General features: G+C 33.6%; 1 protein-coding gene across 2 annotated transcripts in view; it reads right to left on the reverse strand.

Moving 5' to 3' along the window:
* The window catches only part of CNTLN (centlein), a 352494-nt gene that overhangs the window by 33894 nt on the left and 304782 nt on the right, over positions 1 to 13818 (reverse strand). For both annotated transcript variants that reach the window (XM_003822610.6, XM_008976184.5), the window contains exons 19-20: positions 5395 to 5586; positions 115 to 212 (exon numbers count right to left, since the gene is read on the reverse strand). In XM_003822610.6, coding sequence (XP_003822658.3) covers positions 115 to 212; positions 5395 to 5586 — 290 coding nt within the window. The remainder of the gene's footprint in view (positions 1 to 114; positions 213 to 5394; positions 5587 to 13818) is intronic.

Below are 13818 nucleotides of genomic sequence, written 5' to 3' on the forward strand. Positions count from 1 at the left end.
ATATGAACTAGGGAAGGAAAACGTAAACATTAGCAGTTTCTTGGGGCACGTTTAATAGAGCTGGTTGCCACTAGGTGGCACCAAATACAATGGATAGAAATACAAAGACCATACTTTTCATGCATTTCCTTTATGTGTTCTTCTTTTGCTAGGAGTTCAAATTTCAAAGACTTCACATTTGATGACTGTTTAGTGAGTTCATTAGTAGCATTCTAGATTAAAAATAGAAATAAATTTAAATATACCTTACAACCTTGGTCTAAGGCAGCATAAAAATAAGTGCCATTCTAAAGAATACATCTACAATAATTATGGTAAACAATAATTAAAATGAATATTTTAATATTTTAAATGCTTTATTTTATATGCTGTAATAGAAATAATAATACTAAAACTTTTATATAACATGCCAAACTATAGAGGAACACAATCATTTAAGAATTGCAAAGAGTATGTATCCAAAATACATTTACGGGAAATATGAATTGTCCTGGTATAATGTAAATATGTGAATAATTAAGAATTTTAATGATTTAAGAAGATCACTTAAAACAAATACTGGATTTACTAACATCTTAGACGAAATATGGTCAAAAATGCTTTGCTGCTCATCAAGCAGGGGAATCCATTTCCTAACCCACTGAATGTAGTCTGGCTTGTGACTTGCTTTGTCCAAAAGAATGCAGCAGAAGTGAATTGTGTAAATTTCAGTTCCCAGGCCTTAAAGCTTTGTGGCTTCTCTCTTTCCCTTCTTGGAATGCTGCTCCAGGATCACCTTGCTAGGAATACAGTTGATGTATCATGTGGAAGTGTACCAAGGTACTCCAGCTGACAGGTAGTAGACCAATTGTCCGATCTATGAGTGAGGCTATTTTGTATCTTCCAACTAGGGAAATCTTTCGTTTGAAAAAATCCAGGGATATGAGGTAGCCCAGAAGAGACCAGCAAAAGAACTTCCCAGTCAACCCACAAAATCTTAAGAAATAATAAACTGTTGTTTTAAGCCACGATGTTTTGGGATAGTTTGTTAGAGAATAATGATAACTGATAGAAAACCTCAATCCTTCTTTACTTGAAGTTATTAATAATGCTACTTATTACATTATTTATAAATAATTATTAGTTTTTCAAAGCAAAACATGTTTGTTCTGTGGTATTTGTTGTCAGTAGAGCCTAGGAACCAGAGGTGGTAACTAGAGTGTTAGAACACCTCCCAATTTTGACTCTAGTTCCAACTAAATGTGTAATCTAAGACATCACTTAGTCTTTTTGGTATTTTAGTTTTTCCACACTCAAGATAGTGTTGACATACTCACATTAATCCATTTGTTAAGTTTTAAAAGTATTAAATGAATATAAACATAATAAACTATAATAGCTTTTAAAATATTTGGAGTAGTTATTTAGCTAATATTTCTAAACTACAATAAATTTTTTCTATTAGAACTATTCCTAGGTTTGGATGTTTGACTCATGCTAAAAATAATTTGAATTTGAAAAGATTAAACTGTTAATTACCCAAGGTAAATGTAATTCATCAGACTGACTTTAAATATCTCATGGGTATAACATACAAATAGAACATTTGAAATAATTTTAATTTTTACATGAAACATTAATTTTTCTTAAAAACCCAAAGCTACCTCAACATGGTAACTCTTTTGAATGTTATGTTTTGATCAAATGTGTGTGTAATGCAATCAAAATTTCTACCATATTTTGCATGTTTACAGTGATGTATTGTGTCTTATTTCCAGCACTGCCTGAATAACATGTTCTACACTAGTCACACTAGTCAATTTATCAAATAATTGAAGCGTTTGCTTTAATCATTAATTTTCAATTCTTTCTCTGATGATTGTTCATTCAATTAGAAATATGGACACCCATGATTATGCTAAGCTAATAGTGATATGTTAATATAGTGATATCATATTATAAATATTATCACTATAAATTATATATGATATACTAATATGTATTATATTATCACTATACTATAATATAGTGATGGCTTTAGGGACTACTGTGATATAAATGTCTACTTATCCCTCCTCTAAATGGTCCCAGACTGTGCTTTTCTAATTTTGTATTTACCTTAACATTTTCATATTGCCTTTTTTTCTCTGTCAATCTTTTGTTTGTAATTTTTTGCTTCTGTGTCATTATTCCTGCCTAAAAACAATCATCCTACCCCTTAATACGCATACTTCTAGTGTGCTGCACTGAAGGTGTTTTCTGCTGAGAAGTAAAATAAACTTAGAATTGTATTTAAAATAAAAGATACAAGCAGTAAATAAAGCCTGACGGTATCTTCAATGGAATGAGTTAAGTGGATATTAAGATAACTGGTTGATTCTTTTCTGTTTTTAGACTTAAGGCTGTATTATGTGGCTGAAAATGCTGTTAACTCTGACTTGGAGAATTGAGAGAAAAGCAATTTATAATAAATAAAACAATGCCAGGTTGAGATACACTTTGGCCAAGATCTCTAAATCTAACAGCTATTTCATTTGATCCTCAAAAATTTTTATCAGATGGGCAGAAAGGTATCCCTGCTTTAGACCTCTAGAGAAGTTAAGTAATTTCCTTGACCAGGTTGACGAGAAGTTAATGGCCAAAAAGTGATCGAAACCCAGGTCCTTTGTCCCTTTTCCATTCCCTACTATACAATATATATCTGTAACATAACTTAAAATCTGGTAATTTCCTTGTAATACATCCTTTGATGTATGATGTGAAACACATACATCAAAAATGTCACAATGGTAAAAAGTCATCCCTGTTACAGCTTTCCTATACTAAGTTTATTGAATATTTTTTTAAAATTTGCATAGTATAATAATCAGGAGCATGGACTATGCAGCCAGATGGTTTGAGTTCTCATCTCGGCTCTATATACAGTACTTGTGTGATCTTGGACAAGTAACTTATTCTTTCTGTGTCTCAGTTTTCTCAACTGTAAATGAACCAGAGACATCAGAATAGTATATGTAAAATTACACAGAAAAGTCTAATGTTAACTGGATAGTATAGAAAAGATGTATATAAACTTTTAGTATATTCGAATCTAGCCAATTTTCTCAATTAAGTCTAAAAACATTAAGTAGAAAATAAGCTACTTATTAGAAAATCACTATATTAGCAGTTTGATATCTGTTATGTGCTAAATTCTGTTTCCCCTAAACAAATTAGTATGTAGAAGTTCTCACCGAACCCTCAGTACTTTAGAATGTGACTGTATTTGGAGATAAGGCCTTTAAACAGATAATTCAGGTAAAATGAGGTTATTAGGGTGGAATCTAATTCAGTCTGAGTGGTGTCTTTATAAAAAGGGAAATTAGGACACAGACACATAGAAGGAAGACCATGTAAAGACACAGGCAGAAGACAGCCATCTACAAACCAAGGAGAGAGGCCTCAAAAGAAATGAAAACTGTTGACACCTTGATCTTAGACTTCCAGCCTTCAGAACTGTGAGAATAATATATACGTTTGCTATTTAAGATAACCAGTCTGTGGTATTTTGTTACGGAATCTCTACAAACCAGCATCAAAACAAAAATTTTTAGTAGTAGACAATATTATGTACTTAAAGGTACTTGGTCTTCTAGGAAATTTCTATATGAAAACATGAAACAAGACAAAAGTAAAAACTTATCCTTTTTGTCCCTATACAGTTTGGTCAGTGTTCCAAGACTCTATGTTAGATTATGGACAGTCACTTCACACTAATTGCTTTAGTTCTCTTTCTGACTCACACATTCCTCCAAAGCAAGAGAGAGATTTGTATGTGGGGTAAAAACTTATACCATGGAAAACCATAATGCAAAGAACTTACAGACACTCATATGGATCTATTATTACCAAAAATTATTAGACCATTTGTAGTAAGTAAAATAAGTAAAATATAAATCAACTAAAAACTGTTTATGTAAAAATTATAAATTATGATTTATGTATAAATCAACTTAAAACTATTTATGTCTTTTAGAAGTCAGATTAGACAATACTGGACCTAGCACTCTATTTTATCTTGGTGAAAAACAAAGTTATATCAGAATCATGAGGACTTAAATATATGAAGAATCACAGAAGTAAGAATTAAAGTCTATGTGATAGATAAGATCAAGGAATAGCTCAATGATTTTATCTTCTCTATATGAAACCTTAACACTGAAATGTTCAGTTTACACATTTTATCCCACATTTTCAGAGACACATTTTAGGATTCATGCCCCAAAATTGCACAACACTTTTTCCTTCACATTTCTAACATTTTATAAGTTATTTAAGATTATAAAACTTTGTGACTGACCCAAGTTATACACATAAATTGACTAAAGAAGATGGTATTCAAGAAGAATCCCAATGCTAGTTTGTATATTTGGCTACTATTAATAAAGCAAATTATTTTCAAGCAATAATAAACTCATTCATTTTAAATTTTAGCCTATTTATCCTATGAGTAAATCTGCACTAAAAGATATATTATTGAAGGGTGCACATATCCTATTTGGGATGGAAAACAATGATGAGTCTATTTGACAATTCAACATAGTATTCCAATACCCTCCCAACAGGGATGATTATTCCATTTCTAATGTACTCTGTGCATTTACAATCAGGATTTTCTTTCTAGTGACTCACATTATAGCAATGATCCCATATATACTGCTCTTTTTAGCTTCTAGCTAGCGATCCCCACTGAAGAAAATAATTAAATATGTGAGGAATAAATGGGCTTAAGAAGCATGAAAATGAACTTTCCAATTAAAACTCACTCACAAATCCTATTTCTTACAAATTAATTCTATTTAAACTAAGGACAGCCTTACTTTTAAGTTGCTGACAGTTTCGCTTGGTCTTAGATTCTTTTTTTTTTTTTTTTCTCCTCTCATTGCTTTTTCTCTACATACTTCCTACTATTTTAAGTTGGTTGTTGGTTGAAGACAGAGAAGGAGGAGATAAGTGGGAGGGAGAAGAAGCAGAGAGCAAAAGTGGGTTGGTTTCATTCTCAAGTTTAACTTGCTGGAAGTATGTAGAGAAAAGCAATTCTGTTTATGTTGACGCATTACATGTCTGAAAGGATTCTGTTCAGCTGGAGGGAGGCATGGGGGCAGAAAGAAGTATTAGAGTAGCAGATATTGGCCAGTTTACATCAGCTCCTAAATTAGGATTTCATGGTATCTTGTCTTTTTCAGAGAATGGTAGTATTCATTACCAGATAAGAATCTACCAGGCTAAAAATTAATGATGAAGGCAATATTAATAATTTTTGGATTATCTATAACATAATTTACCTTTATTAGAATAAATTAGTGTTCATATAAATATGTCTTGCAGGATTCAAGCATAATGTATGTTTTCATGCTTAATAAATTTTATAATCACCTTTAGTTTATACTGCAATTGCTTCATTTCCAAATCCATGCTCCTTGAAGGACCAAGTGATGTAACTTGTATCCGTGGAAATGTTACCTGGGAATTTTCTTCTGCCAAACTTGTGATTTCAGATGAGGACTCCAATTTCTTTAGTAAATCTTCTTTTTCTTTCCGAAGCCCAGCCAAATCCAAATTTAGCTTCTTTTTTTAAAAAAAGAAAATAAATATAAATATATTTTAAAAGTAACTACATTTAATCTAACAATTATCAGCATAAAATTCTACAGCTAGGAAAATATTAAAGAGAACTGAAATTAATTATAGTTATTATACAAACTTTACAAAAATCTTAACCTCTATTAGATTTTGCTTATAGTAGTAGGGCTTGCAAAGGTAAAACAAAGTGAACCAGCTATACTCAATATCTTTTGGTTGGCTGGTCCTGACTCATGATGCACTATTTCTTTACCTTCACACATACATGGGTGAGCCAGACATTCACATATTTGATAACCTTGACTTCAGAGCTGATGTAGTACTTAACTGGGAAAAGCCAAGCTGGAGCAGGACAAGATAACAGATGTTAGCTGTTTATTCCACTGGGTAGGTCTTACCATCCTATATAGCAGCCAAAATGCTTCTCATTTAGCAACATAAATGTTAAGTCCAATTAGCAGACGAGGCTTGTTAGAGATTTAGTTCAAATAAATAGCGTGCAAACAAACTCGCTCAGTTTTATGCACTTGATTGATTGTTGAAAAGTCCTGTTTCTAATGTTGAGGTAGAAATGCACTAAACTCCTTACATTCTGAATTTTTAATAGCATAAACATTTCGCTAAATGACATAATAGTAATGTTTTTGTGAAGGAGTGTAAAAGAAACCCATCTTAACGTTAGCCTTTCTCATTCACCCATCTATAGTGAGCAGAATGTCACCAAACTATAATGGCATAACAACTCAGAGCTGCTTAAGAGGGTGTTTGCATTAGTATTTTATTATTCCAAAGAAGCTTATAATGTGGTACCTTAACATAAGGTACAATTAGACAAAATGATACTGAAATCCCTCAGAGGGGGAAAAAATCTTTCTTTGTTGAAATTCCAGTTAGAAATAGCAAAAGATGTAGCTAAAGTGTACAGTAAGATAAACATGAAACATGTTACTTATTAACACTATATTTAAAACACAATTTCTAGAAACTATACCATAATTATATATGTATTTGTATATGTAAGTGCATATTATTAAATATGAATATTTCAGATCATGGATTCAAAACTAGAACTTGATATACTTGAGATTAAACTGTTTTGGTAACATAAAAAGTATGCTGTGCTGAAAAAAACTATTTGGCTATATTTTAGCTTTATAATCTAAAAGTATGGTTCTATAGATTTTTAGGAAATTGTTTATGAAATTTGTTCCATGAAATTTGTTCATGAGTTGCCCCAAAAGAGCCTAATAATTAATATCTAAAAGTAAACTCTTAATCTCCTTAAACCTGGAAATCTTCCTGGCTAATATTCAAGCTTGAATCCATCTCCCTCCCTATTTATTCATTCTCTATTTATTCATCCAGTCAATTGTCAGGTTCTACAAATTACATAGTGTTTCTCATTTTCAGTCCTTTCAGCCACTCTCTTAATGCAAACCCTCATTATCTCATTAAGATTATTACAACAACCCTCTCTCTCCCGTCAACCTTTCACTACCTTCATTCCACCTTTTATACAACTTCCTAAAACTACACTGACCAGTTATTCCCTTAATCAAAGCCCTTCATGGGTTCTTCATTCCAACAGAATAAAGCTCAAATGTTTGTGGATAATAAGGCTCTCTAAGATTAGGCTTCAATTTGTGTTGCAGTCAGGCATCACATGAAGCCAAACCTGCCTGCCATTCCCCAAACCTGCCTGCCATTCCCCAAACCTGCCTGCCGTTCCCCAAACGTGCCTGCCGTTCCCCAAACGTGCCTGCCGTTCCCCAAACCTGCCTGCCGTTCCCCAAACCTGCCTGCCATTCCCCAAACCTGCCTGCCATTCCCCAAACCTGCCTGCCATTTTTACATGGATGACTCTACACGTGGTGTTTCTTTCTGCTGAAATCTGTCTCATCTTTAAAGGGCAGCTTAGTATTCCTCCTTCTTGAAGGCTTCTTTGTTCTTTTCTTCTTACTGGGATACTTAGGTGGCTTCTCTCATTTGTTATACTTGTATGCCACTAGATTTCTGTCTAATCTTTCTACCTGGCAGATCCTGACACTATAAATGTACCTCCACTGAGGAAAGACCAAGTCAATAAATACATTCTTCTAAAAGACATGCATATGTAACTTTCAACTTCAATTTAACAATATAAAAATGTATTAAATGAAGAAATACTGAAATTATGGAGGCAGTAAACTAAATGACTTGTACTTTATTAAAATATAATGTTTTGATTAAACAATATTTAAAATCTACAATCTTGAAAACATATTTCCAGTGTTAGGTATATATGCATAGAAATGCTATGCAGCATCTGTTGAAATAGAGGAAATATGCAAATCACACATTCCATCAGTTTGGAAACCTTTGGTTCTTCTTAGCATTGTGGACAAATAACTGGAGCTCTTTTACTAACTTCTCTCGGTTTAAAAATTCTACTTCTTACTTGAGAAAGCTATAGATGAGAAAAAAATGTATAAATAACTTTCTTTTGCTTACAAGTGCTCTAGGCTGTGAGATAACTTTTGTGGGTGACCTTGTTAGAAAGAGACTGTGCTATAAAATCTACCAACAAATTAAGATTACTCTTAAAATTGTGATTTTTCTTGTTTATTAGCAGCATGATTCCTATTTCTCTACTATTAGCTTTCCATCTTCAAGCAAATATTTATAAGCATTTAAGTCACGTTCTGTTAAGAACAAGTGAAAACAAAACACACATGGAAGAGTCATAATTTCTGGATTCGAATTCTCTGGGTCTACTGCTTACCAGCTGAGTGAGCTTACATAAACATATGGCTTTCTTTCCTCGTTTAAGAAGAGATGGTGCTTGTCTACCTAACAAAGGTGATCTCGAGGACAGAATCTTAAAACGTCTGTGATTGCACGTAGTAGATGTTCAACGTGCAGCATTATTGTCAGCATTGTTATCTTGTGGTAAAGGCTACTACATAGTGTCTGAGAAGTGTGTTAAAGGCTGAGGAGCTAGATTAATAAAACTTTAACATGTATATACATAATAACCTGGTAATTTCTCCCATGACAGAAAACTTTAGTTCGTCTTAAGTCATAGTTACTTGTTTGACTAGAATCAATCTAGGATCCCTCCTACACTACTACACAGGTATTGAAGGCAGATATGCTCCTCTGACTCTATATCCGCAGCAGTGCAATCCGTCTACAGTCTCCTAAACATCTATTTCAATTTAAAAGTTGACTTCAATAAGTACTGAGATTCGTATTGATTTATGTGTAGTCAATTATTTCTAACCAAAGGTTATAAAATAGAACTTAACACTATAAAATTTTTAAACTAGACACTATCTATTAATAATTTATTTAAATTTAACATTGAGGAAGCATAAATCCCTGAAAAGGAAAGAACTCTCTAAGCGACTGTAAGAAGAAATAAGAATGTACTGAAAAACTTACTCTTCAGTATAATATCCTGTGGTAGACACAATTCTCAGATGACTCATGCTCTGGTACAATACCCTCCCCTTGTATGGGACCCAGAAATACGATATGCTATCATTCCCATGATTACATTATGTTATATGCAAAGAGGATTCTGTAGATGTAATTAGGGTCAGCGTCCCTAATCAAGTTTCTGAGAGCTAATCAAAAGCAAGCTTTTCTTGTCTGGTCCTGACCTAATCAGATGAGCCCTTTCAAAGAAGGCCAGAGGCATTCTCTGAGATCAGGGAGATTCCCCCGTTGGCTTTAAAGAAGTAAGTTGCCATGTTATGAGACGAGCTACAAGTCAAGACCTAAGGGAGGCCTCAATGAGTTGAGAATGATCCTTGGCTCTTAGCCAGCAAGCCACGGACCTCAGTCCTATACCCACAAGTAACAGAATTTTTCAAAAAAGGCAGCCTGGCTGACACACTGATTGCAACCTTGCCACATTCTGAGCAGAGCACCCCACTAGGCTGTAGCAGACTCCTGACCCAATGACACTGTGAGATAACGAATGCATATGTTGTTTCTCAGCTGCTAAATTTGTGGTAATTTGTTTTGTAGCACAGAAAATTAATATGGGTCCTGATATTTTTTTAATCAACACCTTTCTAGAACTTATTCTTGTTCCCTTACTACCACTCTGTCCCATCTCAAGAAAGTATCCCAAACCCCACAGTGTGTAGAGTTTATATAATATTCTCACTCTGGATTAATTTTGTTTTCTTTATCCATAATTTTGTATTCATTTTATTTATTCAATTGCTTTACAAACTGTCCCATTTTCTTTTCAGATGAGGTCTTGCTCTATTGCCCAGGCTGGAGTGCAGTGGCTCAATCATAGCCCACTACAGCCTCAAACTCCTGGGCTCAAGGGATCCTCCTGCCTCAGCCTCCTGAGTAGCAGGGACTACAGGTATGCACCATCATACCCAGCCAATTTTTAATTCTTTTTGTAGATATGGGATCTTGCTGTGTTGCCCAGCCTGGTCTCGAACTCCTGGCCTCAAGCAATCCTCCCGCCTCGGCCTCCCAAAATGCTTGGATTATAGTCATGAGCGACTGTGCTTGACCCCCATTTTCTTTTTAATTTTTTTTGTTCTTTTTCAATTTATTTGTATGTTCCATTTTCTATGCTAGAAATATAAATTGCCTCTACCAGATCTGCATTTTGTAGTTTAACTGACAAGCAAAAAGCCTCTGGCCAGAAGCTTTTGTTTGCTGCTCTCAGCTGCAACTGTAGAATCCCATGAATAGGGTAAATTAGTCACCCCTGGCCTATTTTCCCTTGTTTTCTTATATGGGATTTCATTCACAAACTGCTTTTTTTCGTGGCCCCAACTTGACATTTGCTGGGAGATTTAGATATGGAGTACCTAGATTCAGAACCTGATTCAATATCTATCATTTATTCTTTTTACACACACTACGTAGTTGGCACTATACTAGTTCTCTGTTTTCAGTAAGAAAAAGGTTATAAATAATCCTTGCCTTTAGGTAGCTACTGGTCTGTAATCCAGAAATATGTAACAATAAACTATAGTAAGTGCTATGAAGAAACAAAACAGGAAGCTGAGGGAACTGCTGCTACCTTCAATTCCCGTCTGGTAAATGCTGGCTAGAGCTTGTTTCCCTCCCCGTATTCCCCTGATTTGTTCTGTAAAATGTGATCTAGAAGCTAAGTACAGCATTGAATGTCCTAGCTTAGATCTATGACCACTCTGCTTTCCAACTTTTACTCAAGAGAAGGTAGTTGCCAAGTCACTGGTCAGTAAACTGGGGGCAGTCTGAGGACATCAGGCATCCCTTCTCCATCAGGGAGACCTGGTAAACATTTTAATGTTCAGGAATGAACTACCAGAAAAAATAAAACAAGGCCCTTGGAAAATATTCTTCAGGCCCAATAATGAGAAATAAAGGGCTTAGAAAAAAAGCTGAGAAAATCATTTCCCTAATTACTCCCAAAACAATATATTTTTAGATACTCTCTGATCTTGATGTCTCTAAAGAATAAAATATTCAATATCTGCCTATTCAACGAACATGTTGCTAGTTGTAGCACATGCAAAGAAAATGCTGTTGGGTATCCAACTAGTTTACAAGCAGTGCTCCAAGGGAAATGAATGGGATCGGGTATAGCTCTTTACTTCTAAAATGAAAGTGATTCTGACCTACAGTTTTTTTCTGGACAATATCCATCCTACAGCATTCAAAGACACAGTTCAGTCTTTCCCATTTGTTTTTTACCACTGGATTAAAAATTTAAAGTAATGAACCATTTAAAAAATTTGGAAATATTCTTAGTTGGGATAGTGGAGTCTGAAACATAAAGACACAAAATTCTAGTAAATCCAGCCAAACATGAGGTGGAATGCCAGAGACACTGGATCAGGGTTTCTTGGAGGCCCATGGAGGAAACAGCTGGTGGCCAAAGAACACTTTGCAGTCCATGCTGGAGCAATGGTGAGACGCTCAATATTGAAAAAGGCCAATCAGTAACCAGAGTAAAAAGTGAGGCTTAGTTCCCATCTATAACAATAACGTACTCTCCAAGTTTTCTTTCTCATTTTGAAAGACAAAGGGCTTGACAATCCAAGTAGAGAAAAGCAATCATTAAACGAGAATGATCTGTTTCCAATAACTTCTCCAAAATCTCTCATCTTAAATTCTGCTTAGGACTGACTTAAGACTATTTAATGTTGAATACAGAAATAAGTTCATTTACATTCTCATAATCTGATTATTCTGATTCATAATTAAGTACAGGCAGCAATTTTAAAATCTTATTATTGTGTTTCTAAAAAATTACAACATAAATTCTGTTACCAGAATGTAAATAAATGAGACTGGAGAGAAAATTCTAATTGAACAGGATATATGTAAATTCTACAGGCAAGAACTCCCTAGAAAGTCACCATAATCTTAATGATATTCTCCCTCCTGTGAATAGAATCAACGTTCTTTTATTGAGAATATTATACTTTTAAAGGGGATAAAACTGAAAGAAATAAAATTCTGTATGCTGTCCAGGTATAGGACTAAATACACAGTCAATTCAAATGTATGAGTTATCAAGACAATGCTATCATTTTCTATGTCATTAACAAATATTTTCCATACAACTTATTTAAAAAGGTAAATAGTTCAGATTAATAACTTCCAAGTTTAGTAATTTAAAAGTAAGACTTCTAAATTTAAAACATCAATTTTCTTGTTACGATACTTGAGATCACTAAGAGAAAGAATTAAAAATTAAAAACTAATAACCAAAAAAAAATCTTAGGCAGAGATGTAATTATTTATGTAACAAAATTTCTTCTGAAAAATCCACTGAGTTACTGCATCACTCATTTATATACTATTTTCTGACAACTGCAGTTATGAAAGGGCTACACTATGTTTCACAAAATGTCAAGCAAATGAAGGTAATATAGAGGACTTTTCACCAATGCTTTTGCTAGTAGTTAGACTTCAGTAGCCTTTAGAGACCATTAAGTACCTTTTGGCTAATTGGCCAATGGTAGATTAATCCTCTTTTTATTCCAGCAACACTATTTTAACACCCTTACACTCTGTCAGTGCAGAGTCTGAATGACAAAATAATATTGTGCATGAATAATAAGCAGAAAAGTTAAATTAACATTTCATGTTTCACATGCCATACATAGGTGTCAGAGGAACTTTCTTTTTTAAGTCACTGACATTCAACTTTTTTAAACAATCTCATGTTGACATCTTATTGAGGTGAATCTTCCTAATTACTGCTAATTGCCTATCAAGAAAAAAAAACTCTTTTCATGAAGTGTAGTTGTCTGCTACAGATGAACCCAGCTCCAGTGTGCACATTAAAGACAAAGCATGACACTTAAGGTGCTACTTTGTTATAAGGTCATACTAAATATGGTTTGCAATTAACAAAGCAGTTTTTTTATGGGTCTGAAAATGCCAATCTGTCTTGATGTGTTCAAATTAGGTTCTATCAGAGAAATATGGATATCTGCATATGGATAAGAGATACGCTACTCTCAATAACATTTACAAGGAGTTAAATTAATTCAATGCCCTTATACTTTGTAACACAAGTTCTAGCTAATGTCCAATTAAATATTTTGTAACTATGTTTAAATATTTCTCAAAATGAAAATCAACACTATTATTTCAAGTGTCAAATTATTCAAAACAGTTTACTAATACTTTTAATTCTGAAAGACCAAAAATACTCAAAACATTGAACAAGTACTTTTAATTTATATGAATGGTTTTAACATTATATGCCTTTATAGCAAATTTTAACTTATGTGATATTAGCAAGGTAGTGTCTTTCAAAATAATCTGAATAACTAAATGAACGCATTTTAATTGGATTTGTTGAACCACATCACTTCAATTTCTGTTCCCACAAGTATGGGGAAAATAATGGATAGTAAAAACATATCATATGTGAAATTTAGAAAGTCAACTAATATAATTGACTTTCAAGTATTCATGGGAAAAATAAATATTTGTCTATTCACAGAAAAAAGAGTTTGTTGGTTTGTTGTTATTTCAAATCTTCTGTTTAAGTTACGAGAAGAAAAGCTCTCTTTTTTTTTTCTTTTATTATTATACTTTAAGTTTTAGGGTACATGTGCACATTGTGCAGGTTAGTTACATATGTATACATGTGCCATGCTGGTGCACTGCACCCACTAATTCTCAGTAAACTATCGCAAGAACAAAAAACCAAACACCGCATATTCTCACTCATAGGTGGGAATTGAACAATGA

This window comes from Pan paniscus, chromosome 11 (genome assembly GCF_029289425.2).
Source record: "Pan paniscus chromosome 11, NHGRI_mPanPan1-v2.0_pri, whole genome shotgun sequence".
Classification (NCBI taxonomy): Eukaryota; Metazoa; Chordata; class Mammalia; order Primates; family Hominidae; genus Pan; species Pan paniscus.